Source organism: Rattus rattus, chromosome 1, assembly GCF_011064425.1.
Source record: "Rattus rattus isolate New Zealand chromosome 1, Rrattus_CSIRO_v1, whole genome shotgun sequence".
Classification (NCBI taxonomy): Eukaryota; Metazoa; Chordata; class Mammalia; order Rodentia; family Muridae; genus Rattus; species Rattus rattus.
In genome coordinates this window covers 24,342,651-24,367,165 of record NC_046154.1, presented here as the reverse complement: position 1 = coordinate 24,367,165, position 24,515 = coordinate 24,342,651, and the positions used below count along the sequence as shown (strand labels likewise).

General features: G+C 52.9%; 1 protein-coding gene across 3 annotated transcripts in view; it reads right to left on the bottom strand.

Moving 5' to 3' along the window:
- Rps6ka1 (ribosomal protein S6 kinase A1) overlaps positions 1–22,448 on the bottom strand; it is a 39,387-nt gene extending 16,939 nt beyond the window's left edge. The window contains exons 1-9 of one of the 3 annotated variants that reach the window (XM_032896507.1): positions 22,229–22,448; positions 15,910–15,954; positions 6,892–7,008; positions 6,564–6,645; positions 3,869–3,949; positions 3,600–3,679; positions 1,849–1,955; positions 828–865; positions 218–360 (exon numbers count right to left, since the gene is read on the bottom strand). In XM_032896507.1, the coding sequence (XP_032752398.1) occupies positions 218–360; positions 828–865; positions 1,849–1,955; positions 3,600–3,679; positions 3,869–3,949; positions 6,564–6,645; positions 6,892–7,008; positions 15,910–15,954; positions 22,229–22,291 (756 nt within the window). In that variant the 5' untranslated portion in view covers positions 22,292–22,448. Of the gene's footprint in view, positions 1–217; positions 361–827; positions 866–1,848; positions 1,956–3,599; positions 3,680–3,868; positions 3,950–6,563; positions 6,646–6,891; positions 7,009–7,819; positions 8,166–9,539; positions 9,615–15,909; positions 15,955–22,228 lie in introns of those variants that run through there. The other 2 variants (XM_032896509.1, XM_032896508.1) reach the window with 2 other exon arrangements.
- Between the last annotated feature and the right edge of the window lie 2,067 nt (positions 22,449–24,515).

Genomic DNA, 24,515 nt, shown 5'->3' with positions numbered 1-24,515 from the left:
CTGCCCCCATCCCAACCTAGATTCCAGGAGCAACACTAAAGCCTGAAGTGGAGGAGAGTCCCCAAGTTAGGGGAAGGGCGGTACTTCAGTCAGATGGACTGAAGCCCACGACTCTTCCAAGGAAAGGAAGTGCAATGGCGTGCAGTTGTGAGACAAGGGGAGGGTGAACTGACTTTTCTCGACTTGGGGAAACTGAGTCCAGAGCCTGGACACTCACCATCAACACCCCATAGGACCACCAATCTGCACTGTGCGTGTGGCCCTGGCGGTTGACAACCTCGGGGGCCATGTACTCCACCGTCCCGCAGAAGGAATAGGCCTTCTTTTCATGGTCAATGGCCTCCTTGCTCAGGCCAAAGTCTGCAGCATGGGGGGCAGAGAAGTCGTCGTTAGGATCCCTGCCAAGTCACTGCTACCACTCTTAGCTCCTCTGCCCAGAGCCAGGCATCGCCTCTGTGATGCCAGGAGAAAGCTGAAGCCCACGTGGATTTGTCCAAGGCTGTAATTGGGAGCTATGAGAGACGGCCCGGCAGTGAAATCACTGGCCGTTCTTCCCGACAACCCAGGTTCGATTCCCAGCTCCCACAGGATGGCTAACAGTTGTAGGCGACTCCAGCTTTGTGGGCAACGCATGCAGGAGGCACAGAGGCCTAGGCAGGCAGAACCCCATTCACAAAAGATAAGTAATGGGGGCCTGTGCTTTTGGCTGCTTCTCGCAGGAAGCACAGTGAACTAACTGAGTTCACTGTGGCCATCAGCTGAGACCCATCAGACGGAGTCTATCCATCCTTCCCGGGAGCCCGAAGGAGCTGGTGCCATTCACTCACCAGTGAGTTTGATGTGGCCCTCCTCATCCAAAAGGATACTGTAACAGAGAGACGCGAGTCAGAAATCCTTAGCCCCAGGCACTGTGTAGGTTCTAATGGTACCATGGGATGGAGAGAGATGGAGCTTGCCCAGAAGGAGGGCTTGGCCCAGCTCTACTCCATGGAAGAGTAGAAGGATGGAGCTCAGGAAAGTAACTCCTTGTAGTCACAAGGTTTGAATGGCTCTGGGTCTTTTCTTCAGGGACAGGGTCTACTGCATGGTACAGGCTGGCTTCGAACTCCTGCACTCAGCCTCTTTAGCAGCTGGTACTACAGCAGAGAACCATAACGCCTGACTTAGCATGTGTCTAACTCTACCAACAGGATCTAACCCAGCTCTCAAGACAGCACGGGAAGGCAGTTCATTGGCCAACCCCAGGATGAACGGATCAAGAAATGATCTTTAGAGGTGGGCGATAGTAATACATGCCTTCAGGCCCGGCACTCGGGAGGCAGAGGCAGGCGGGTCTTGGTGAGTTTGAGGCCAGCCAGGTCTACACAGAGAGACCCAGTCTTGAACACCACCCCCTCCCCCCAAAAAAAGGAAAAAAAGAAAGAAAATAGAAGCGATCTTTTAACAGCAGCATGTCCGATGTCACACTGTATAAGGAAGGGGGTGTGGGTGGGGCCCACAGCTGCCCTGCGGCCTTTAGTAATAGCCGCACTTATCAGGCACTTCCTAATTATCTAAGGTGAATTTGCTGCTGGCCAACCACTGCAACCACCCACCCCTCTGACCGCCCCAAAGAGAGATAAGTTCCCGGGGAGTGCCACACACTGAGTGAGTGGCCGGTCCTAAAAGGCCCAGGGGCAGTTAGTCCCTGCAGCCGGGAGAAAGGGCAAGAGTATGGCAGGGGCTTTTTTTTTTTTTTTTTTTTTTTTAAATTTTTTTTTTCGGAGCTGGGGACCGAACCCAGGGCCTTGCGCTTCCTAGGCAAGCGCTCTACCACTGAGCTAAATCCCCAACCCGGGGCTTCGCCACTTCTCAGGCTTGAGGTCTCTGTAAATGATGCCCAAGCTGTGCAGGTGGTCCAGGCCCAGTGCCAGCTCAGCCAGGTAAAACTTCACATCCTCCTCTGTAAACATAACCTGTCACAGGGAAAGAGACACCCGTCGCTGGCACACCCTGTTCCCGAGGAGCCGGGCTACTGGGCAGTGGAGCCTCTTGGTGCTGGGCGGGGTGGGGGGGTGGGGGGGTGGGGGGGATGTAGGCAATGCAACTTCCTCTAATCTTTCTCCAATACTCTAATTGTATAGACGGACTCTGATAAAGAGTCAATATCTTTAATACCCAAGTCACTCGCTGTGCTGGAGTTTGGAAACAGCAAAGAATGGAAACACCCAGGAATAAAAGACTGGAATAAACCGCCTCTCCTGGCACAGGGGTGGGGTGGGGTGGTGGAAGGAGGGGTGTGGGGGTGGTTGGGGAGGGGGGAAGGGCAGCTCTGCAGCCATGACGTAGAACAAGGAGTTTGCTCTCGTCCTGATGCAGAACAATCTGAGATACACGGACACCAGAGGCCAGGCACAGGACAGTGCGCAGAAGTGAATACTTCTCATGTAAGAAAGTAGGGGTAGGGGTCAGAACATGTATGGGATTTATTTACAGAAAGGAACATTAGAAGGTTAAAAAAAAAAACTAATTAAAAAAATGTTTACTTCCAGGGGGTAGAGGGACTGTGTAGTGATTAAGACTTGACCGTGAATATCTTTCTTTTGAATCATGAAAATGGACTGCCTGATGAAGCATTATTTATTTTTTTTCAAGAGGGTTTCTCTGAGGAGCCCTGGCTGTCCTGGAACTTGCTCTGTAGACGAGACTGGCCTTGAACTCAGAGATCTCCCGCATCTTCCTCCCGAGTGCTGGGATTAAGGGTGTGGTTGCCACCACCGCCAACTGAGCATTAATGTTTTAAATATTGAAAGTAAGTTTCTGAGAAAGTGAGACTCCGCGGGTAAAGACTGGCTGCGTGTCTTCAAGCCCATGTGGTGGAAGCAGAGAACTAATTCCTACAAGTTGTCCTCTGGCCTTTGTATGCACACCTGTGTGCCCACGAGTCTGTCTGTGTGTCCCCACGAGTCTGTCTGTGTGTCCCCATGTAAAGTTTGCTGTTGGTGCTGTTTCAGAAAGAGTGACCTTCCCCCACACCCAGGCTGAATCAGGTCTTGGTATATTCTAGACAAACACTCTACCACTGACTGACGTCTCGGCCATAAATATTTTAGTCGCTCAGGCAGGCCTTCATGTTGTAATCCACCTGCCTCAGTTTCCCATTGTGACCCGTGCCACAATGCCTGGCCAAGCTTGCTTCTCTCCCACGGTTGGATTGTATTAATGATCTTGGTTTTTAGAAATGCGGTTCAGATCCTTTTCTACTGGGTCCTTTGTATTTTTTTTCCTGTGGCAGTGGAGGCCTGTATTGTATTTTTTTATATGAACAACATGACAAGGACCTTAAAGTCTTTAGCTTCCTGGGTGGGTTTGGACCTCTTCCCCTCGGCCAGCACACGGTCTATCTCAAGCATTTGAGGGATGGGCAACTGGAAATCACAGCAGTGTCACCTTTAGGCCCCGTTCATCCTCAGCCCATCCTGAGAGAAACTCTCAGAGGTAGGTGGCATTTCTCGACTGTCAGAGCCGGGAAGTTCCAGGCCGCACCACAATAACAGTGTTCCTCACAGGCCCAGGATGGGACTCTCGGTCACGTCCCCAGCGGTGGGATGCTAGCTTACCTCCTTTGAGAGCCGTGTGAACAGGTCTCCGCCACGCAGGAAGTCCAGAATAAGATAGAGCTTGCCCTCAGTCTGGAAGGCTAAGAGAGGAAGGAGGAAGCCAATGTGGGATCAGCTGGGCCAGTGTCAGCTTGTGACAAATGCCTCTACTCTGAGCTCCTTGGCCAGGCCCGTGAGAAGTTGGACAAGGGACAAGGAAGGCAGCAGGCTGTAGGTGAGGGTGGACGTTGAGGGGACGAGTGGCACTTGGGCAGGGTCTGGGGTCTCACCATAGTGCAGTTTCACTACGAAGGGGTGGTTCACGTCAGCTAGGATGTCTCTTTCCATCTTCGTCCGAACACGGTCACGCACTGGCCGGAGGAGAGAAGAAGTCACTAGTAGAACACACCCAACACAGCCTCTCCCCAAAGTCCACCTCTAGGTGAGGTTTCCCTCAGCCTTCCAAGGCCCCCCCAGGGTGCTCTCACCCTTGGGACGTTCAGCTAATTCTTTCCTTCTGGAATGTTCTGGGTCCTCAGGTGGCTCTTGGTCTCCTGGAGATGTCCAGGCATAGTCCTTGTGTCTTGCCCAGTTGTCTAGCCTCACCTACCACCAGGCCCTGCAGCACCGTGTACCCCAGGGTGCCTAATTTTCTGAGGTCCCCCGCCTTTGACTTTGTATCCCTTCAGAACACATTTATCAAGCCTCTTTCGATCCTCCACAACAGCTCCTAAGTGTAATATTAAAACGCCATTCTGGAGGGGTTGGGGATTTAGCTCAGTGGTAGAGCGCTTGCCTAGCAAGTGCAAGGCCCTGGGTTCGGTCCCCAGCTCCGAAAAAAAAGAAAAGAAAAAAAAAACAAAAACAAAAAAACCCCCCGCCATTCTGGGGTCTAAGCAGCCTTCTATTAACTTCCTTTTCCTCCTGTTGCTGGGGAGGATTATTTGAGACAAGCTCTCATGTAGGTCAGGCTTGCCTGGAAGTCATGATGTCGCCAACACTGGCCTTGAATGTCTGACCCTTCTGCTCTACCTCTACCCTGCGTTTCGATGACAAGTCTCGGGAATGTCTGGTTGGGGATGGGGATAAAAAAAGATGCCAAGCAAATTCCGACCACTAGCAGGTTTTTGGTTGACTAAGTTCAGACTCTACGGCCTCGGGGAAGCATCCCTACCCTGCAGACAAGGCTGGGACCTCTGGGCTCCCACAAGCTGGCGCTCCCCGTCAAGACGTCAAGACGCGTCTTTGTGTTTTTTTGTTTTTGTTTTTTTTTTAAATTTATTTATTTCATATATATGAGTACAATGTCACTGTCTTCAGACACACCAGAAGAGGGCATCTGATCCCATTACAGATGGTTGTGAGCTACCATGTGGTTACTGGGATTTGAACTCAGGACCTCTGGAAGAGCAGTCAGTGCTCTTAACCACTGAGCCATCTCTCCAGCCCCGTCTTATTGTGTTTTGATTCTTGTGTTTCTCTCACTAGATGTGGCAGGGGCCTTGTGCGGTTGTAACTAATCCAGTCACTTTCAAACACACCTCACGCTTCAGCCACCAAAGGGACACGGTTCCTGCTTTCTGGGTTGGGGGAAGTCGTCCTTCCTTACTTTACCATCTTGTTCTGGTAAATTCCTAACATTCTTCAAGGCATAGGTCCTGCAGTTGCCCCCAGAGTGTCCCCCAGACATCTCATCTGACCCCTGTGATTCCACAGCCTACCCCTCAACTCCTTGGCCTGGACATCTATGTGTACAGCCAGGTATTGCTATACCCAACTGACAGGCCATGTAAACACTCTCCCACCAGTCCATGAGCCCCTTAGAGCAGCGACCACATCTCTCCATCTTTCTCCTCCCCTGTGACCCCACAGTCCCTCCTGAGGGATGCTCCTACTATTAGCCTACACTAAAGCCTTTGATAGGCCAAGGACAGATCAGTCCTTATGGCTGGCCCTTCCTTTCTCCCTGTTACACCCCAGCTTAGCATGGGCTCCACCTGATTTCTGGCTACATTGGCTCCCAGACCAATCAGAGTCAACCGACCCTCAGCCAATTACTAACCATCCTCGTGCACTTTCTAAGTCCTCAGAATTCTTGATTTTAAGCTTGGGGACCCTTTCTGAACCTCTGTCATCCAACTCTGTGGCCCGGACCCCAGTCAACCTTCTCTTACGGATCCCAGCTTCTACACTCCCAGGCTGCCTGCCTCTTTTCTCGTGCCCTCCTCCTCTTTTTTGGCTTTTGTTGAGACAAGGTTTCCCCGGGTAGCCCTGGCTATCCTGGAACCACCTGCCTCTGCCTCCTGAGTGCTGGGATCAAAGGCATGTACCACCACTGCCTAGCTCTCCCATACCCCTCTATGGTCTGAGTCTTCTGGGAGTGGGAGACGGAGAGAGAGAGAAGAGAGAGAAGAGAGAGAGAGAAGAGAGAGAAAAAAGAGAGAAGAGAGAAGAGAGAGAGGAGAGAAGAGAGAGAGAAGAGAGGAGAGAGAGAAGAGAGAGAGAGAGAGAGAAGAGAGAAGAGAGAGGAGAGAGAGGAGAGAGAGAAGAGAGAGAGAGAGAGAGAGAGAGAAAGAGGAGAGAGAGAAGAGAGAAGAGAGAGAAGAGAGGAGAGAGAGAGAAGAAAGGAGAGGAGAGAGAGAGAGAAGAGAGGAGAGAGAGAGAGAGAGAGAGAGAGAGAGGTGTCTCCCTTAGACTATTCGAGCACCATGAAGCAGCGATGCTTCATCAATAATGTGATGTCTGAGTCTCGCGCCCCAAGTGTTCTGTACCCCACTACTTCCTTCTCAGCACTGGCCTTTACTTGGCTTTAGAGGAGGGGGAAGGCGAGGCAAGGGCAGCTGAAGGCAGGCTTGTTTTCCATCTCTGTCAGAGACCCCTGAAGACAGAGGAATCTCCCTCGCCGGCTCCGTAACCCTGTGGCCTGGGCTTCTCTCTCATCCTAAGCCCAGCCTCAGTTCTTTCCAGAGAAGTTCTCTTACTCACCTTTCAGCGTGGCCTTCTTTAATACTTTCATGGCATACAAGTGCCCATTGTCAGGCCGGGTGACCTTGCGTACCAGGAAGACCTGAGAAGGCAGAGGTCAGGACAAATCAGGAAGGAGGTGGGAGGTGGCTGGCCCAATTGTCTCCCAGCCTCCAATATGACCTAGACAGTCCCTGGGACCCCAAGTGGACCTTTAGCTCTCCCTGGGTATATCAAAGGGACCCCCCTGCTCCTTGCCCTCTGTTCCTTTGGTGCATCCCAAGGTAGCCCCTGACATTCCACCTCAGACAAGACTGTGATACCCTTCCAATAAGGGACTCTAACTTACTTTGCCAAAGGATCCTTGGCCCAGAACCTTGAGGAGCTCAAAATGGGACGGGTCAGCCTTCTCAGAGCCAGCCTTGACGTGGTGTGTGATAGCGATCTCCTTGAGGATGCCCTCATCCTGACAGAGGGACAGAGCTGGTAGGTGTGGGCTCCTCTGTAGATGTGGGGCCCTTCCCGGGCAACATGGCACACAGCATATCCAAGCCATTCACCAGATCAAAACAGGCCCAAGAGACCAGTGCCTCAACAGCCGTCAGGCTCATGGGTACCAACAGTGTCTCAAAGGCCAACTACCGGAGCGACAGCTCAGGTGAGGCCCTGTTCCTGTGGCATGGATGCTCCTGCCTCCTCAGACACAAGGGACGCTACAGACATGGCCAGGAAGAGTTGACCCAAGGCTTGGGTCTGGTGTAGAGATAAACTCAAGCCAGCCCTTGAGGCTCCCCTCCCCCAGCTGTTTGGGTTTTGCCACAATAGGAAGTAAGGTTTGAGCTCACAATGGGGAGGTAGAGCCGGGCCTTTTTTTTTTTTTTTTTTTTTTGCTAGGCAGGATAAGATGAGCCAAACTCTGGCTGTATGGAAAGACTGAAGTACACAGAGACTCAAGAGGCAGGAGGACATCCCCCAACCCACTTGTTGGCCATCTGGAACAATCGAGAGTTAAGGCCAGAAAAACTACACCCTACCGAACTTCCCTTGATAAGCATTGAGTCACTGCTGTTACAGGACCTCTCTGGCCCTCCAATCTGCCAGTCCTGCCCTGAGACACTGTGATGTCTCCTTACTTCCCCAGGAAGCGAGTCCCGGGCAAGGTCCAGTCATCTAGCGGGGCCAGAAGAAGCCAAAGCTAACTTAGACCAAACCGGCTGCCCAAACACCTGTTCTAGGGGCTACTGCCAAGCCAGGACCAGATATCCGGGTCCACTTACCGAGTCCTGCTGGGGACCAGAGCCAGGGCCAGGCAGAGTCTGGCTGATCCTGGACCGTTGCTTCCTGAGTAGCCAGGGGAGCAGGGTCCTGAGCCACAGACGGGGCAGCTTGGGGTCCTGCTCCATCCGCCCAGCAGGGCCACGGCACCATGGCAAGGGTAAGCAACAACTGGGACTGCCAAGGAGGTGGCTGGGCCCAAGGCGGATGTGCAGGGTGAAGGCGTGGGGGCTGGGCCAGGCTCGAGACAGCCAATCAGACAGGGCCTGTGGTTTCCCAGCTCCAGCCATCCACCCTCACTCTGTTCCCTTCTCTCTCCCCCAACTACCCGGTGCCTGAGGTCTGCCCTCTGGCCCTCCCCTTCATCCTCCTACAGCGAGAAAGTCCCATATCAACCCAGCTGCTGAGTAGATAGGTCCTAGAACAACAGGGACCTGACATGGTATCCTGTAGACAGAGACAGGCATCTACCATGTAGTGGAAGCCAAGGACAGACACCCATCAGACAAGACATACATACAGCGTGTACGTAGCATATAATACATTCATCCAACAGGCAGGGAGGCATAATACAAGGACCTTCGGCAAGGGACATCCTAGGACCATCCCCGGACAGACAGAAACAGACAGGCACATATAGTCAACACAGAGGTGTTGGGAGACCTGTATCCAGTGGTAAAGGCGAGAATACACTTTCACTATCCAGAAGGAAACTCGCATCTATGTGATGGAGACTCATCTGAACATGCAGAGACAGGAGGAAGAAGCCACTCAACAGTTATCGGGGGACCCAATTCATGAAGACAGGCGCTTATCAACTGGAGACAGAGTCTGGAACCCAGCGAGGGAGACAGGGCTGGCAGCAGAGAGCCAGGCAGAATTAGAGACCTCCACAGACTGACAGGTGTCCAGGGCAGACCCAGGTAGATAGCAGGACAGGGGTCCCCAAGGAAGGACAAGGCACAGCATAGTTTTGGATTCTTGCTTAAGTGCTCAGGTGGGGACATAAGCCGCCAGCCTCAGTACCCAGCAGCTGCACCGAGTTGGTGGTCAATCCCATCTCGGAGGTCTTTCAAAACTTTTCCAGGAGGTTCCTAGGGAGCCCCAGGGCTGACAAAGAGGTTGAGAGAGCCATCTCTTAACTGTACTCTGATCTAAACATCCCTAAAACTTCTAACCCCTCTGGGGGGACAGGAAACTGTGGTTCAGGTTCAAGACAAGCCAATGACAGATTTGTCCTGAGCCAAGTCCCTCCTCTGGGTCCCACCTGACTGTAGTCAGCAGCCTCGAGGGCCGGGAAAGGGTGGGCAGGTAAGTCAGCCAGAGCCCACTTCCTGCCCTCCCAAGCCCGCCCTCTCTCAGTCCTAACACCATTCTAGGACTTCCTATTCCAAGCCTCACTCTGAGACTCAGAGGCTCTGCACTGAACCGTCAAACCCCAGAATACTGTAGGCCAGTCAGTGTCCCGAGAGTAATCTGGTAGAACAGACACAAGGCACCGCCCAGAGAGTGACTATGGTTAGGCCAAGGACACACAGCAACTCCTGCTCACCCCACCCTGAGATCTGCTCCTCAACTCTGAGCTGTCTGCCTGAGTAGACCCGTTGGGAACAGATGCAGCTACCCGGAAACTCTGGGGATCAGAGAGATTCCCCCACACCTATTCCGTGCCCAAAGGCATGATGACAGACACTTCTGGAGTCGAATCACCCTTTTCCCTACCTTTCTGGGACAGAAGCCGGGGTCTCTCTCAACCTTGGGGAAATCAGCTGGTGTTTGCATGGTGGGGCTCAGGCTGGTGGCCAGAGGGGCCTGTAACTCCTACAACTTCTGCTTTTTCAGCCTTCTTAGCCCAGAAGGCAGGGTCTCTTACTCCCCTCCTTCTCACTTCCCTCTCAGCTCGAAGGAGGAACTCCAGATGGGTTAGGCTCCCCTGCTAAGGAGGGGGCACTGCAGACCCCAAGTTAGGACCCTGGGCAAGCCCAAAGGTTCATACCTTTTTGTCTCCTGAACCCCAGGGAGAGAGGAGAGGAAAGCGGACCCAAGCCTCGAGGCCATGCGATGCCCACACAATGGGCATTCAGGTCTTGAAAATATATACCCTGGGGGCTCCCCTAGGACATACGGGACAGAAGTCTGCAAGTCCAGTCTGGCTGACCCAGCCCAGAACTTAAATAACCCTTCCCCCAACAGAACAGGCAGCACCCTGATTGGTCCTATCTCTGTCCAGACAACTAATCCTAAATCCTGGGATAGACAAGAAGTCAGAAAATCCAAGAAAAGGAGGAGGAGGAGGAAGAGGAGGAGGAGGAGGAAGAGGAGGAAGAGCAGCAGCAGCAGCAGGAGGAAGAAGAGGAGGAGGGGGAGGCTACTGAGACCAGGAATGGACCAGGACCATCCCTTTCTATGGGGCTGCAGCTCTTCTGACACTAACACACCCACAGAGCTGACAGATTCACTCAGGCTGGTGATCGGAAACCCTTTCTAGACAGCTCAGTGTAGAAACACATGCCCCCTCACGCACCCCGCATTTCCCCTTCCCTGTCCTCACAGGGCTCTGATAACAGTCTGTGGTAGATGGCCTGTGGAACTGTGAAAGACACCGCCCCAATTGTTTCTTCAGGCAGGGGCAGCCTGCCCGAAGATTCACCACAAGCGTGCTTCTGAGGGGATTACCTCAACCTGCTAGTCCCCATAAACAGGGAAAGAAGCATGGTGGTGACCAGGGTACCAGAAGGGACAGGAAGAAGAAGATGGTCTCGGAATTTCCTTTGCTGAACCGTGTGAGGACCTGAAGCCTCTGGTGGGGAGAAGGAGGGATATCAGCTCACATTTCTGGCCCTCCCCAGAGCAGCAGGAAGAAAAGCCCAGAGCCATACCACCTGATTCTTGTCCTCTAGAACCTGTACTCGGGGGGCCCTTGCTATGCTCAAGCCTACTTGTCGGTTGCTGATCCTAGGGACCAGTAACACTCCCTTCCCCAGCCGGCAAAATCCACAGGACCTTCCATGTGCGTCTCCCAGGAAGCCTCTTACAGGCTGGCTGTGCCTAGACATCCCAGGGAGGGGCTGGTCCCAGGCACCAGGTCAGACCGGGAGAAGCAAAGAGCACTGAGCCTCCCATCATGTGAGGACGTAAGCACTTGTTCGTTCCTTCAGCCTTTGCTGATGGAGGTCCCACAGGCCCGGGCTCGGCACAGCTCCCAAGGAAGGACCATTTTCCAACTTCAGTGATAAGGATACAGGACTTAGAAGAAAGTGACCAGTCCCAAGGCCGTGAAGATGGTACAGGGGACAGTAAGGGTTAAACTAAAAAACCTGTACCTGCAGGAAAAGCTTTTCATCACTGACCTTACCCTTACCCCCCATCCTGATCCCTCCATCAAGGCCTTCCCGCAAGCATTAGACACCGGCGTCTCTCCTTTGGACATGGCTGACAGCTCCAGGCCCCTGCTTCATCCACGTGAGAGACAACGGCCCTACCACAGAGCTGCAGTTAAGATGCTGAGGCTGCCCAGAATCGCTGCCCAGAAGTGCGGAGACTGTGGAGGGTGAAGACCTTCTGGATGAAGACAGTCCAGCTGGGTCTTGAGAATTAACAGGCATCGGATGGACAGAGGGACTGAGGGACAGAATCCAAGCTGAGAAAGAGCGATGTGGGGAAGGCGCACGGGAAGAGGGGTAATGAGTCTGTGTGAGTCATGTGGTGCTCCCAGGCAAAATGTCTACCTCAGTATCTGCCTCTCCCCTGCCAAGATGAAGGTTCAAACCATCCCCTTGGAAGGATGCCTCCGGGATCCAAATGGGCCACGGAGAAAAGACACCGTAAACAAAACCTCTTTCTACTTAGACCACAGGCTCTCCCCAGGGAAGGCTGAAGGAAGAGAGCTCTTCATGCATCCCAAGGCGCTAAGCAGGTAGCATGGCTAGTTCCGGTCATCCAAGAGAAGCTTCTCTCAATACCTGAGGCTGCCTGAGGCTCCCCAAAGCCCAGAGTCACATCCTGCCTAAAGTTCCAAGGCCAGGGGAACACAAGGGATCCGAGAGGGATCAGGGTTTCATAAACAGGAAGAGAGGAGGGGAGGCGGGAGATACTCTGCTCTCAAAATAGACCTGCAGGCACTTCAAAGGGGTCCAGCTCCGGAGACAGCCAGAGGAGGGGGCCTGGGTTACCCAGTCTGCTCCCAGGAGGGGAGAGGGAGTGTAAGTGGAGCCCTGATGATCCTGAGGATACAGAAGACAACGGGATCCAGAGTGCTTGCCCGACACCATCAATGCTAAACCCCAGACCTCTCTCCATCCGTAATGGACAATGAATGGAGCCAGCATTAAATGGCAACACTAGGGGCGCAAACCTTGTTGAATGCTGTTAATTTATGCACACAGCACATTCTTCCAGGAGGCCCTAAATGTTAGGTTCCTTTTGGTTTTTTCTTGTTTTGTGGAAAGGTCTTGATAAATAGCCTTGGCTGGCCTAGAACTCACAGAGATCCACCTGCCTCGGCCTCCAAATGCTGTGATTAAGGGCCTGTGCCATCATGCCCAGCAAGATAGGCTCTATTCTGTCCTTTGAAGGAGCAACTTGTCCCAGGCTAGGCAAACGGAGACCCAGGAAGACAGCCCAGACTGCCTGGCTCCCAAGTCCCCACCCCTGCCTCACCTCCACTGGAAGGCCCGCCTCCCTCTCCTGCCCCTCAAAGCCCAGACAACCACTAACTCTGCAGGGAAGGGAGGCAGGTGCCCCGGCCCATGCAGCCTTCCTCCACCTACCACACACAGCAGAGATCACCTCTCCGCTCCGCATTCAGCCATGAGCTCAGGTGACACTGGCTGAGGATGCCTGTGCCACTAATCACTCTCCAGAGAGGAATGTGGAGCCCGGAAGCTGTTTAAGTTCTCTGTGCCTGTGACCACACGATTTCCCCATCTTAGCACCAACTGCAGTGTTCCTGTCTCCACCCTCCCTCCACGCCTAGGGGCTCTCTGAGGTGTCCAGCGCATTTGGGCGAGGGGCGTGTCTCTGAAACAATATAATGCACCAAGTATGCCTGAAGGCCAGACAGCCCGTTCCATCCACTACACAACAACGAGGTCCTACAGCAGGGTGAGCGCCCCCTAGTGTACTAAGCCCAGAAGTGGCCACTGAGGATCCTGGAGGCACAGAGCTCAGTTTGCACTCTGGGCTGGCACCTGGGGTGGTAGATACTCACTGTTCTTCCATACTAGGGATTCCCCAGCCAGGGAGGGAGGAATGTGGCTCTGGTCAAACATAGCTTGGACCCCCCCCCCAGCACTGTGTGACATAGGGCTTCAGTGTTCTCATCTGGGAAATGTTCTACCTCTGAAAATTGTACACGGGGCAGGAGAGATTGCTCTTTGGTTAAGAGCTCCGACTGTTCTTCCCGAGGACCCAGGTTCAATCCCCAGCACCTACTTAACCACTTAACAATCATCTCTAATTCCAACTCCAGAGGACCTGACACCCTCTTCTGGTCCTCTCGGGCACCACACGCTCGAGGCACAGACATGCATGAAGGTAAGACATCCATACAGATAAAATAAAAATAAATCTTAAAGATAAATGAACACAGAGCTGCTAGTGTGATGCCAGGCATGATCCAGCTTTTTCCACTATGTGGCGTCTTAGAGCCCCAAGTCATACTGTCTCCAGGCTTGACCCCCTTCCCACCCCAGGACCTACCACCCCAGAGCAGGAGCCTTAGGTCCCTGCCTGGACAAACTCCCTGTTCCAGTTGGCCTCTCTCTTGGTTTGGTTTTGAGACAGAGTCTCAAGTAGTTCAGGCTAGCCCAAAACCCACTCTGTACTACATAGCTCAGGTTAGTCCAAAACTCGCTATATACCAGAGATGACTTTGAACTCTTGATTCTCCTCTTTCTACCTCCCAAGAACTGGTATTACAGCCTATCACCAGACCTGGCCCCTCTGACCTTTGAGAGACCAAGCTGAGCTCACTACCAGTTCCCCAAAGCCTGTACTATGACCCCTTGGACCTTCAAACCTAAGATCTGAATGCCTGGTTCTCCACTGGGGACACAATGGATGCTTCTGGGCTTTTGTTTATTTTTTGTTTTCCTGAGACAGGGTTTCTCTGGGTAGCCCTGGCTATCCTGAACCCACCAAGGCTGGCCTTAGCTGACAGAGATCTGCCTGCCTCTACCTCACAGAGCGCTGGGATTAAAGGTTTGGGCCACCACCCTCCAGTTACTCCCTCGCTTTATCTCTAGGGAATGAGGAGCAGCTCTTTCGTGGAATCCGTCTCCAGACACAGTGAGAGATAAGGAAGGTCCAAGCTACAAGGTTTACTGGCCCCCACGGCTCCGTTGCTACAGTAACCAACAGCAGGAGTGGGTTGGCTATTTCTCTTAACACAGGCCCCACCACACCCAGCTGGCTACCTTATCTTAGGAAACTAAGTCAATGTAAACATCAGAGCCAAGCCTGACTCCAAATCAAAGGTCACACTTACAGCTGTGCTGACCCCAGGCCTGGAAGGCGGGGCCTTGGGCAGGAAGTTGAACCGAGCAATGCATGAGGGCAGTTCTACCGTGTGCCAGGCGGTTACCACGTCATGTTCTTCACTTCAGTCCTGGGTACTCCCCAACTTTCAGATGAGGACAGAAGAGCTCTTGGGTGGGGAGGAGCACCTGGAATCTAGGTTTGCAGAGATGCTGCCCAGAGGGCTTTCAAAGCCTCTCAAAGCCACTATCTGTGACCTCATCGCTCTCAAGCGCGTGTGCGCGCTCTCTCTGTCTCTGTCTCTCTCTCTGTCTCTCTCTCTGTCTCTCTCTGTCTATGTCTCTCTGTCTCTGTCTCTCTGTCTCTCTATCTCTCTCTCTCTGTCTCTCTCTCTGTGACTTAGGTGTGGTTCTTCCTACTACAAAGATGAGAAAGGCGGGTTCAGAGAGGGCAAGGTATCCAACTAAGGTCACACAGGAGCTTTTGGCTATGTAGAACAGCATGGCAGGCCGGTGAGAAAGCTCAGTGGGTAAAGGCAGTTAACGTCAGCTTGACAAACTGAGTTTGATCCCTGGCATCAGCACGGCAGAAAGAGAGAACGGACTTTAGCAAGTTGTCCGCTGGCCTCCACACATGCCTAGGGACATGCATGCATGCACGCCTACACACAAGAGCACACGTGAAATTATTAAATGAAAGTATAATACTGGTTTTTAGCTGGACATGGTGGTGCACACATTTAATCCTAACACTTGGGAGACCAAGCAGGGCAAATGGATCTCTGAAGTTTGAGGCCAGCCAGAATTACAGGCCAAGATCCTATCTAAAAAAAATTAATTTTAAAAAAGAACAACAAGGGCTGGAGAGATGGCTCAGAGGTTAAGAGCACTGTCTGCTCTTCCAGAGGTCCTGAGTTCAATTCCCAGCAACCACATGGTGGCTCACAACCATCTATAATGGGATCTGATGCCCTCTTCTGGCCTGCGGTTATACATGCAGGCAGAATGCTGTAAACATAATAAATAAATAAATCTTTAAAAAAAAATAAAAAAGAACAACAAAAAAGTACTAATTTTTTTTTTTTTTAAATAAAAAACAGGAAGAGGTAACGGATTGGCCCCAGGAAGCAGAGGCAGTTAGAATAAATGACTGCACCTTGTTTTGGGAGCTGGGGAGCCATCTGGGAGGTTGCTACTAGGAAAAGCTACTAGGTTTTGCAAATCTACCATTCCAATTCATAGGCCCAAATGCTTCTGAGCCCTGTGGCCCCCACTCTCACCAAGGAGATCAGCACAACACACAGACCTCCCCAGTCATTCGGGAGGCACAAACTGCGAGTACATAATAAACCCAGGAGGTGTGGTGGTGTGGGTCACAGCCAGCCAGAACCCTTGGATCTTGAACGTGTTCCTGGCCCTTTCTGGGCCACACCTTTGAGTCCAGGAGTGAAAGCTCCCTCACCTTTGAAGTAGGAGAGTTGAGAGCAGTGTTATCTGTCCTGAGCAGAGACAGAATCAGAGGAAGAGAGCCAAGCTATGCGATGGGATGAGAGGCCGAGGTCTTCACACTCCTCTCCTCTCTGACCAAGACTTCACTGGAAGTCTGTAGTCCTTACCTTGGATGGCTGAAGTCCAGCTTCTTCCCCTGAAGCCTGTCCATTCTGGAAAAGAGAAACAAAGCGAGGGGAATGTCAAAATTTATCTGTAGGCAGAGAGAGAGAGGCAGACAGACAGACACAGACACAGACACACACTGGGACATTCCATCCTTGGCTGCTCCCAATAGCCAGGGAGGCCTAGGAGACCAGTCAGTTCTTTTTTTTTCCCCCCGGAGCTGGGGATCGAACCCAGGGCCACCACTGAGCTAAATCCCCAACCCGAGACCAGTCAGTTCTACACGGGTCCTCTCCACTGTGCAAGAATCAAGTTCTCTGTCAACAGCCCCTCCCAACCCCAGCAGGACAGTCCCAGGACTCAGAATACCCACCCTCCCTCTGCCTACCAAACACCCCATCTAATCAAAGTCTCGCCTCAGGTATTTCCTCTTCCCAGGGAGAGGGAAGGGGCGCGCACAGCCAAGATTGTGCAACCTTCTGGATACCCTAACTTCCCAAAATTGCTCAAAAGATGGAAGAAAACAAGGCTGGGGCAGGTGTCCCCTTCTGGTGGCTTCCCCAGCCCTGCTTGACTCCGAGAACCCATCAACAGGTAAAGCGATTGGCGGTATCCGCCATGCCTTTGCATTTCTCCACAGTACCATTGGTCACACACAGTCCCACGCTTCCCAATAGACGGGGAGACCCGGGAGAGCAGCTACGAGAACCTGTACTACAGCTGCTCTGCAAAGTGCCTGCCACACGTCATGACTGGGCTCCTGGCCTCACACCTGGGGCACAAGTTAGGCCTTGGCTCCATAGGTAGAGAAGGACGCCTAAAGATAGAGCGAGCCCTCACACAACTGAAAAGCAGGGATCTGAAAGGTCTCCCCAAATGTGGCAACTTCTTGGGAAAGGCCTGGGAGCTGCCTGCAGGAGAGGCTGGGGCATAGCCTACCTCTGAGATCCTGTTTCTTTCTGACTTTACCCCAGATGCAAACTACCTACCCTGGCGTATACCACAGCTTGTCTCTCTTGCCTATGTGCTCTGAAGTTCGAAACCCACCTGAGGAAGCTGTCCCCAAGCTTCCTAGCATGGACTGAGCACAGTAAGACAGACAGGTTCCCAAAGGCTGGGACTTTAGAGCCAAGAGTCAGGTTCATGGGGCAGCTTCAGCCTTGCTTGGCAACAGCAGGGACAGCTAAGTTCTATTACGTAACCTCCTGCTCCTGGAGTAGCTGCCCCCTGCCTGCCAGGACATCCTTCCGATCCTGAGCCCCCTTAATGCCCCTAATCCTCCCCAAGAAACCAAGAGTCATACAGGTATACACACATACATGCACGTGCGCGTGTGCTCGCGCACGCACACACACACACACACACACACACACACACACACACACACACACACACACACACACACACTTTGAGAAGGAACAGGTTGGTCAGAGCCTAAGAGCAGGGCTAGGCAGATGCACTTGCCAAGTCCAGTTCACTCAGCAGACAAGACTTCACAGAGGAACTGTCTTACCTACATCCACAAACAGCCTGCTTACCAGCCCCTGCCGCAGCCTTCCAGAGGTACTCCAGACCCTCATCTTCCTGAGCGTCCATCAACTCAGGCCCTGTCCACTGAACACCTCACATCCTCTGTCGCTGGGACTAAGTTTCTCACCATGAAACCCAAGGCCACCACCATCTCCAACTACCCGGCACCAGGATTAAAAAAGATGTGCGTTCAAATTTTGGCCTCTACCATTTGCATGACCCCGAGGAGGTCATTACAGTTCTCATGGCTCAGTCTTCACACCTGTAAAATGGGACTAAATGAGGACGGCTTAAAGTCAGTGACATCATGCCCTAGGTACACAGCTGGTATATGTCTGGCCCATAAAGACAGGCCACTGGAGCCATGATTGTCATCCCTACCCAGTTCCCATCTTTTTATTAGCCCATACAGAATCAACAGTCTTCTGGCCTGTTAAAGTAGTAAACCAAACGACATTTACTGAGTGGCCAGTCACGAAGACTCACACCACATTCACCTTGATAAAAGTGATGAATTCTGACACTTTCATCCACCTGAAAGGATTTCAGGGCAGCCAAAAATAACCTTTCTCGAGCTTTAAACACACAGACTGCTAGACTGGCAGGGTGGCTCATCCGTTTAAGGTGCTTGCCACCAAGCCGGAAGACCTGAGTTCGATCCCTAGAAAGCACAAAAGGGTGCAAAGAGAGAACTGACTCCACAAAGTTGAGCTATGGCCCCCGCACACGCACGAGTGCTCATGTATGCACGTCATGTGTGAATACACACAAAAATAACTCCTAAAAATATCTGAAAGATGCACCACTTCATGAACGTGTGTGCCACTCTTGCCCAGACATCATGCTAATCTCCCCTGCGTCATCCAGTTCTAGCAATGTCCCATTGAAGCAAGCTCTAGTGGGTGTTCTTTGGGGTCTCCACTGAACTCATCTGAGAACCGGGAAAGACCTGTTCTAGAGGATTGAGCATTTACATGGTGGCCTACGCTAACAAGAAAACCCTTTTTGCTCTTCTCTCAGGGCTCCAATCGAACTCTACCTCTCTGCCCACCCAGCCCCTATCCTCGGCATTGAGCACACAACTAAACTCAGGAGGGGGCACGACCTGGGTCTTTCATCTGCTCCTTCGTGCTGAACCAGGGTCCAACATACAGTTTATTGAATGAAAGGCAAAAGGTCAACCAGCAAAGACATCCAGGAAGCCAGTGTAGCTTCTTGTATTTTTCCGAGGAGGCTCAGCAAAAGGGCTCAGAGCTAGCAGGTGGCAGACATGGGTCCATAACTCAGTCCTAACTTAGTCCGCAGGCCTAAATCCCCGACGAAGGAGAGAAGGCATAGCAAGAGGTGTCAAGTTGGTTTTAGCGTAATTTGGGGACCTCCGCCACCAAGCCTTATTTGCCTAAGAGCGGAGCCTATGGACCCATTTCTCAGGATCTCCAGAGACGTGATCCACCCTCAAAAGAGGACTGGAGGGGCAGACAGGATGGCAGAGACCATCTGTCCTTTTGGTCCGACATGTGGGCAGCAGGAAGAACACAGCTGTGTAAACACAAAGCCACCGCCACATTACTGCTCAGTCTCGGTTTCTTCCTCTGTACTGTGACTCCATGTCTATCGGGTCAGCAGGTGCACTCTGTGACCTAGGAGACTGAAGGAAGTCCTTGTCTAGAAAGCCTAAAGGGTGATGAATGACTCAGTGGTAAATGGCACTTGTTGCTCTTCCAGAGGACATGAGTTCAAATCCTGGACCTATGTCGAGCAGCTCGCAATTGCCTGTAACTGAAGCTTTGGGGGTATGGGGGAATCCAATGCCCTCTTCTGGCTCCTGGGGAAAAAGATTTTTAAAAGGGCCTACAGGGAGGTTTAACTCAGAGGTAGAGTGCTTGCCTAGCACAAATAAGGCCCTGGATTGATAGAAGGAAAAGGGGGGAGGAGAGGGGAGGGGAGGAAGAAAAGATAAGCCAACCAGATCCTGGGACCAGGGAGAAAAGCTTGGGACAGGGCCGGCCCTCTGGCCTCTTGGAGCACTCCATTCTCTCTTCCTCAGGTGCACCGCTCATGAAGATGGCCACCTGCTCAGAAGCCCTAGAGCGCCGCACCCCTTCCAGTAGTGAGAGTTGGGTCCTAAAAGAGTCGCTTCTTTCCATCTAAGGGTCCAGAGCAGCTTCTGGAAAAGCTGGGAGTAGAACAGATGGAGAAAGACAGCACGTGCCCTGTAGGCAGGAAGCAGCCCCAGGAACTGGGTTCTGAGCCCAGCACTGGCAGCCCTGGGCACTGCTGGAGCCTGGGGGCCAAGTGCCAGGACACTGCTAGCCCTCAGCCAAGGCTGGACAAGGGCCCTGTGGCCCGAGAAGTGTGTGCCAACATCCGGAGCTGCTCTCTGCCTACCTGCCACCTGTGCCAGTTTAAACCCACCCCTTGCTCATCTTCCAATCTCTTGTGCTTGGTGGCCAACAGCGACAGCACCAAGTTCCAATCCTGTCCTGGCCCTGTTATTCATGCACACGCCAGCATCCCTGAGTTCTGCTGTCCCATTTGAAAACGGGGGGTCATAACTTCTAACTTGACAAGTTGCAACATCAAAGTAACGAAACGTCAATAAACAGTAGAGAGAGTAAAGCCCTGACAGGATAAAGCCTGGAGACACAAGGCTCTGCTGGTTTCAGCAAAACCAAGAAAAGCCCATGTAGCATCCTTACCCCTACGTCCAATTGGTTTATTCCACCTGGGCCCTGCCTGCCAGCAGCCCATTTCTGGTGACAGCAATGCGAAGACAGGGCAATTCAGATCCCAGACCTCTTCTGCCAAATGCTCTTGCCGGCCCCCTTACCTGCCTCCTTCCTGGCCAGAAGCTGCCCACAATGGCGCCAGTACCTGCGGGCCAGGCGCTGTATCACTTACAAGTCATCTGCATGAAGAACAGCAAGGCCCTGTTCTCCAGTGAGCATGTACACCCTCGCTGCCCCATGGCTTCTGTTACCCAAACAATAACACCCAGTCCACAGGCACCTCCTTGGCTTGGGGGAGGGGACACGGGCCGCAGTACCCAGGGTTTTGCACCTTGTCAGGCCCCAGGAAGTAGAGCTAGAAGCTCATCTGTGGCACTGGAAAGAGGGGCCCAGGCAGCTCAAAGAGGGACACACAGCATTTCTCAAGTAAAGCTCAAGCTCAACGGTGAACTCTCCAACGTCCCAGGAAACTTGACAGTCTCCGCTCCCAAATTCAGGTGCCACAGTATTTAAACTAAGATGTTTCCGGTTTAACCTGGCCCCCCATGAAGCTGCCTCTGGCCTCAGGATTTCCCAAAGGGAAGCAGGAAGTGCTGCCCTGGAGGAGGCCGGCACTCCTAGAGCTTTACCCCCCCCACACACTTGCTAGTATAACACTAGGAATCTCTAGGCTAAGTCACTCCCTAACCATATCCAGCTCAGCTCTACCTTCCTCGGGAGGCCCAGGTGGCAGGGGCGTGCCCAGGCAAGGGAGTACACCTCAGAGCCTTCCCTCAGGCCTTGTGCCCCAGTCCTGAGTGGGGAGGAGGGGGAGGCAACAGGGGCCGCGTAGAGCAATGTTCCTCACCTAGGAGGGTGAGTCAGCCAGAGAACCTCCGAGCGGCTGTGTAGGGCCTGTAAAAACCTCATGGCGAAGATCCCAGAACAATTTACTCCAAATTGCGCCTTCAGGTTGGTTACCTAATCCAGCCGCGCCCACCCTCCAATAGCCAGTGTAAGCCATCCCTTTAAAGGGGCAGCGTGCCCTGGGTGCCTTGGGAACCTCACTGTGGATCCCCTCTACCTGTGGTCCTGAGAGGCAGGGCTCAGGGTGACTGACCTGAGGTACCAAACGCAGGTAAAGAGGTTCAAGCCAGGAGAAAAATTATCTAGGCTCTGGGATCAAGTGAGGTCTCCTCCTGCCTTCTGTACCCCAGTTAAGGCAGAGTTTCACCTGCCGCCTCCTTAACATGAGAGCAGGGGAAAGTTTTAAAGTTGCTGGTTCAGAACTTGACCTTGATCCCAGGGTGGCAGGACACCACAGAAGTGGCCTCCTGCATGTGCAGGGTCGGACCACAAAGACCTCAAAAGGACAGGAGTTGCTTCTGGGAAAGGCTAGGTGGCAGAAGCCACATTACCCAAGGGCTCGGCCTTTTCTAAAGGAAAGGAAGACAGAGGGAGAGAGGAAGACAGAAGCAGAGTCTCTTTTACAGAGACAATCTTCACAAGGTCTAAGGGCTTTCCCCACTCTTTAGCATAACCTGAAGTAGGAAGACCAGTGTCATTAGCTTTAGGGCAAAGGAAAGCAGGTTCTAACTCCAGAGGTGGTATCGTCCCACGTTCCATAACTGCTAGGGGTCCAGAGGCGCTACCTTCCTAAGGTCAGAAGTAGAGGAACGAAGAGATGTCTTGGGGAGAGGGAACGGTGAGAAACCGGATTCCCATGATCCTTGTCTCTAGTAGAAGCCCAGACATCTGACCCAAGCCTTTCCCTTCTGCACTGATTGGGGCAACTCCCACAGCTACCAAAAGATGATGAGCGGGAAGGGTCCTAGGGGTCAGACCTCAACACCCCGTGGGGTTCCCTCTCCTGGCTACCGCAGGGAGGTATTGAGCGCCCAGCAGAACCATCCCCTGCAAACGCACACCCGGAGCACAAGGGGGTGGAGCCGGACAGTGGGTTAGAGACCGAAGGGCACTCGCGTCCCCGCGGGGCTGCAGAGACGCTGCGGGCCGCCCCTGCCCCGCCCCGGTGCGGATCCGGGCTGGCCGGTCGCCGCCGCCTGTCCCCCGCCCCTCTCACCTCCGGGTCCAGCGGCACCAGCTCCATGAGCGGCCAGGGTTCCTTGAGCTGGGCGAGCGGCATCGCGCCGCCGCCGGACCGCCCGCGCTCCTCCGGGCGGCCCCGGGCTGTGCCGCCTCTGGGCCCCGGGGTCCTTGCTGCTGCACCGAGACCCCCGCACGCCCCCGAGCCCCTCGCGCTCTGGCTGGGCCGTCCGCCGCCGCCGCGGCACTCGCACTTCGGCTCCCTCCGTCACCGGGCGCCGCCGCGCCCATTGGCTACCTGCGCGGGGGCGGGGCCTGAGTAGCCCCGCCCAGTCCCCCCACGGCGCGGCATTCCCCGCGCGGACCCCCGCCCCCAACGCGCCGGGAGTCAGCCTCGCCTTCACACCAGTCCCCAGCCCGCTGTCGGCCCTGCCCACCGGAGGCTCTGCGGGTTCCGTCTTCCCGGGGTGTGTGCCGCTTTGCAGACCTCTCCCGGGCCTCCGTTGTCCTGCCCTAGCAGCCTTTGGGATGTTAACCCAGATGTGCCTTCTTCCTCCAAGGGGAGGGGCTGCCACCCCACATTTACATGGGACGTCCTGGGCCTGATCCCGCCTGAGGAAGGATCCTGGGCCGTGTGCCCTCTGGCTCTCAGCTTGCCAAGTCCTAGGATCGCCCCCTTTCGAAAGCTTCCGCACAGCATGGGAGGCTACACTTTGGGGTCTCTGTGTGATCCCCCGTGTCCCAAGCCAGCCAGCGCCAGGACCCACAGCGCCCCCAGGGCGATTTTCTAATACGCGTTTTCCTCCTAGTCTGTTGTGCCCTATCACTTGAGGGCGCTGGTTTCAGGCCAGGTCCTGCGCCTCTTCCGCTCCGACCAGATCGTGGTCTGATTTGAGCATGAGTCTCCGTGAAGAGGGCAAAGTCCAGGTCTGGTGGGATCAGGATTCTCGCTGGTTAAGATTTCGCCTGCACCTAAGGAGATTTTAGGCCCCAGGTGTGGTGAGACTTACTTCCAGGTGAGATACAAGCTGGCTAATTTATTAAAAGCCTCCAGCGAGCCAGGCTCCACTGATACGGGATTTCTTTTTTTGTTATGTTTGCTTGCTTGCTTATGGGTGTGGAACCCAGGGTTTGCAGGCCTGGTTGTGCTTAGTACCATGGACGTACACCTCCAGGCAGCTTGGGATTTTCTTGAGACCTTACTCTCTCCTAGTAGACACTCTAAGCGATTTATCCGAAGTCACACAGCAGGTCAGGAGCTCTGTGGTGTTTAAAAGAGTGTGTGTGTATGGGGGTGTGTGTCCGTGGTGTGGTTCAATGGATAAATGAGTTTGCCTGCCCCGCTGATGCCCTGAGTTTGATTCCCAGGTCCCAGGTTGTAGAAAAGGACCAACGCTCATAAGGCGACCTTTGACCTCCACAAATGTGCACAGAGACAACCTTCCCCAATTAAGAAACGTTAATGCAGTGTATTTTCAAGTGGAGAGAAGTGGAGCACGTCTTTAATCCTAGCAATGGGAGGCAGAGGCAGGAGGATTTCTGTGTTCAGGGCCAGCTTGGTCTACATAGCGAGTTCCAGGCCAGCCAAGACTACATAGTGAGAACCTGTATCAAAACCAAACAACCAAACAGCCCCCCAAAAAAACCCAACTAAATAAATATATAAACAAATAAATAGAAATAAATTTAATCCAGGAGATTTAGGTCAGATGATTGTGAGTTTTGAGGCCAGCCTAGACTACATAACGCAGATGTTGTCTAAAAAAATCAAAAATTAAATTAAATGGAAAAAAATAGAAACAGATGCTGGTCACCCAGGAAGCATTTGTAATCCCACTGCTGAGGCTGCTGAGATTGGTATGGTTGGTCAGCCAGCTTAGCCAAATAGGTGAGTTCCAGGTTCAAAGGGAGACTCACACAATAAAATAGACAGATTTAGAAAAAGATGAAGACATGGACTGTCAACCTGTAGCCTACACATACATGGGCACACACATGCACATGCACAGACAGTTATATGTACATATAGCGCAGACACATGCACATATGTATACAGACACATGCACACACACATGCACACACACACACATGCATACCATCATAATGAAGTAGACACTGATTTCTCCCAAATCTCCATGCCCCCTTATCCTACGTCTCCCCTTAGTGGAATCACTAGTGACTTGAACTGTATTTTGAGTAGATAGGACTTTGGAATCCAAAAATCACAGAGTTGAATCCCAATCTTCCCCCTCTTTAAACACTGGACAACTCCTGCCTTTAAATTCAGCTACTTTATCTGAATTTAAAATAAAAATGGAAATTAT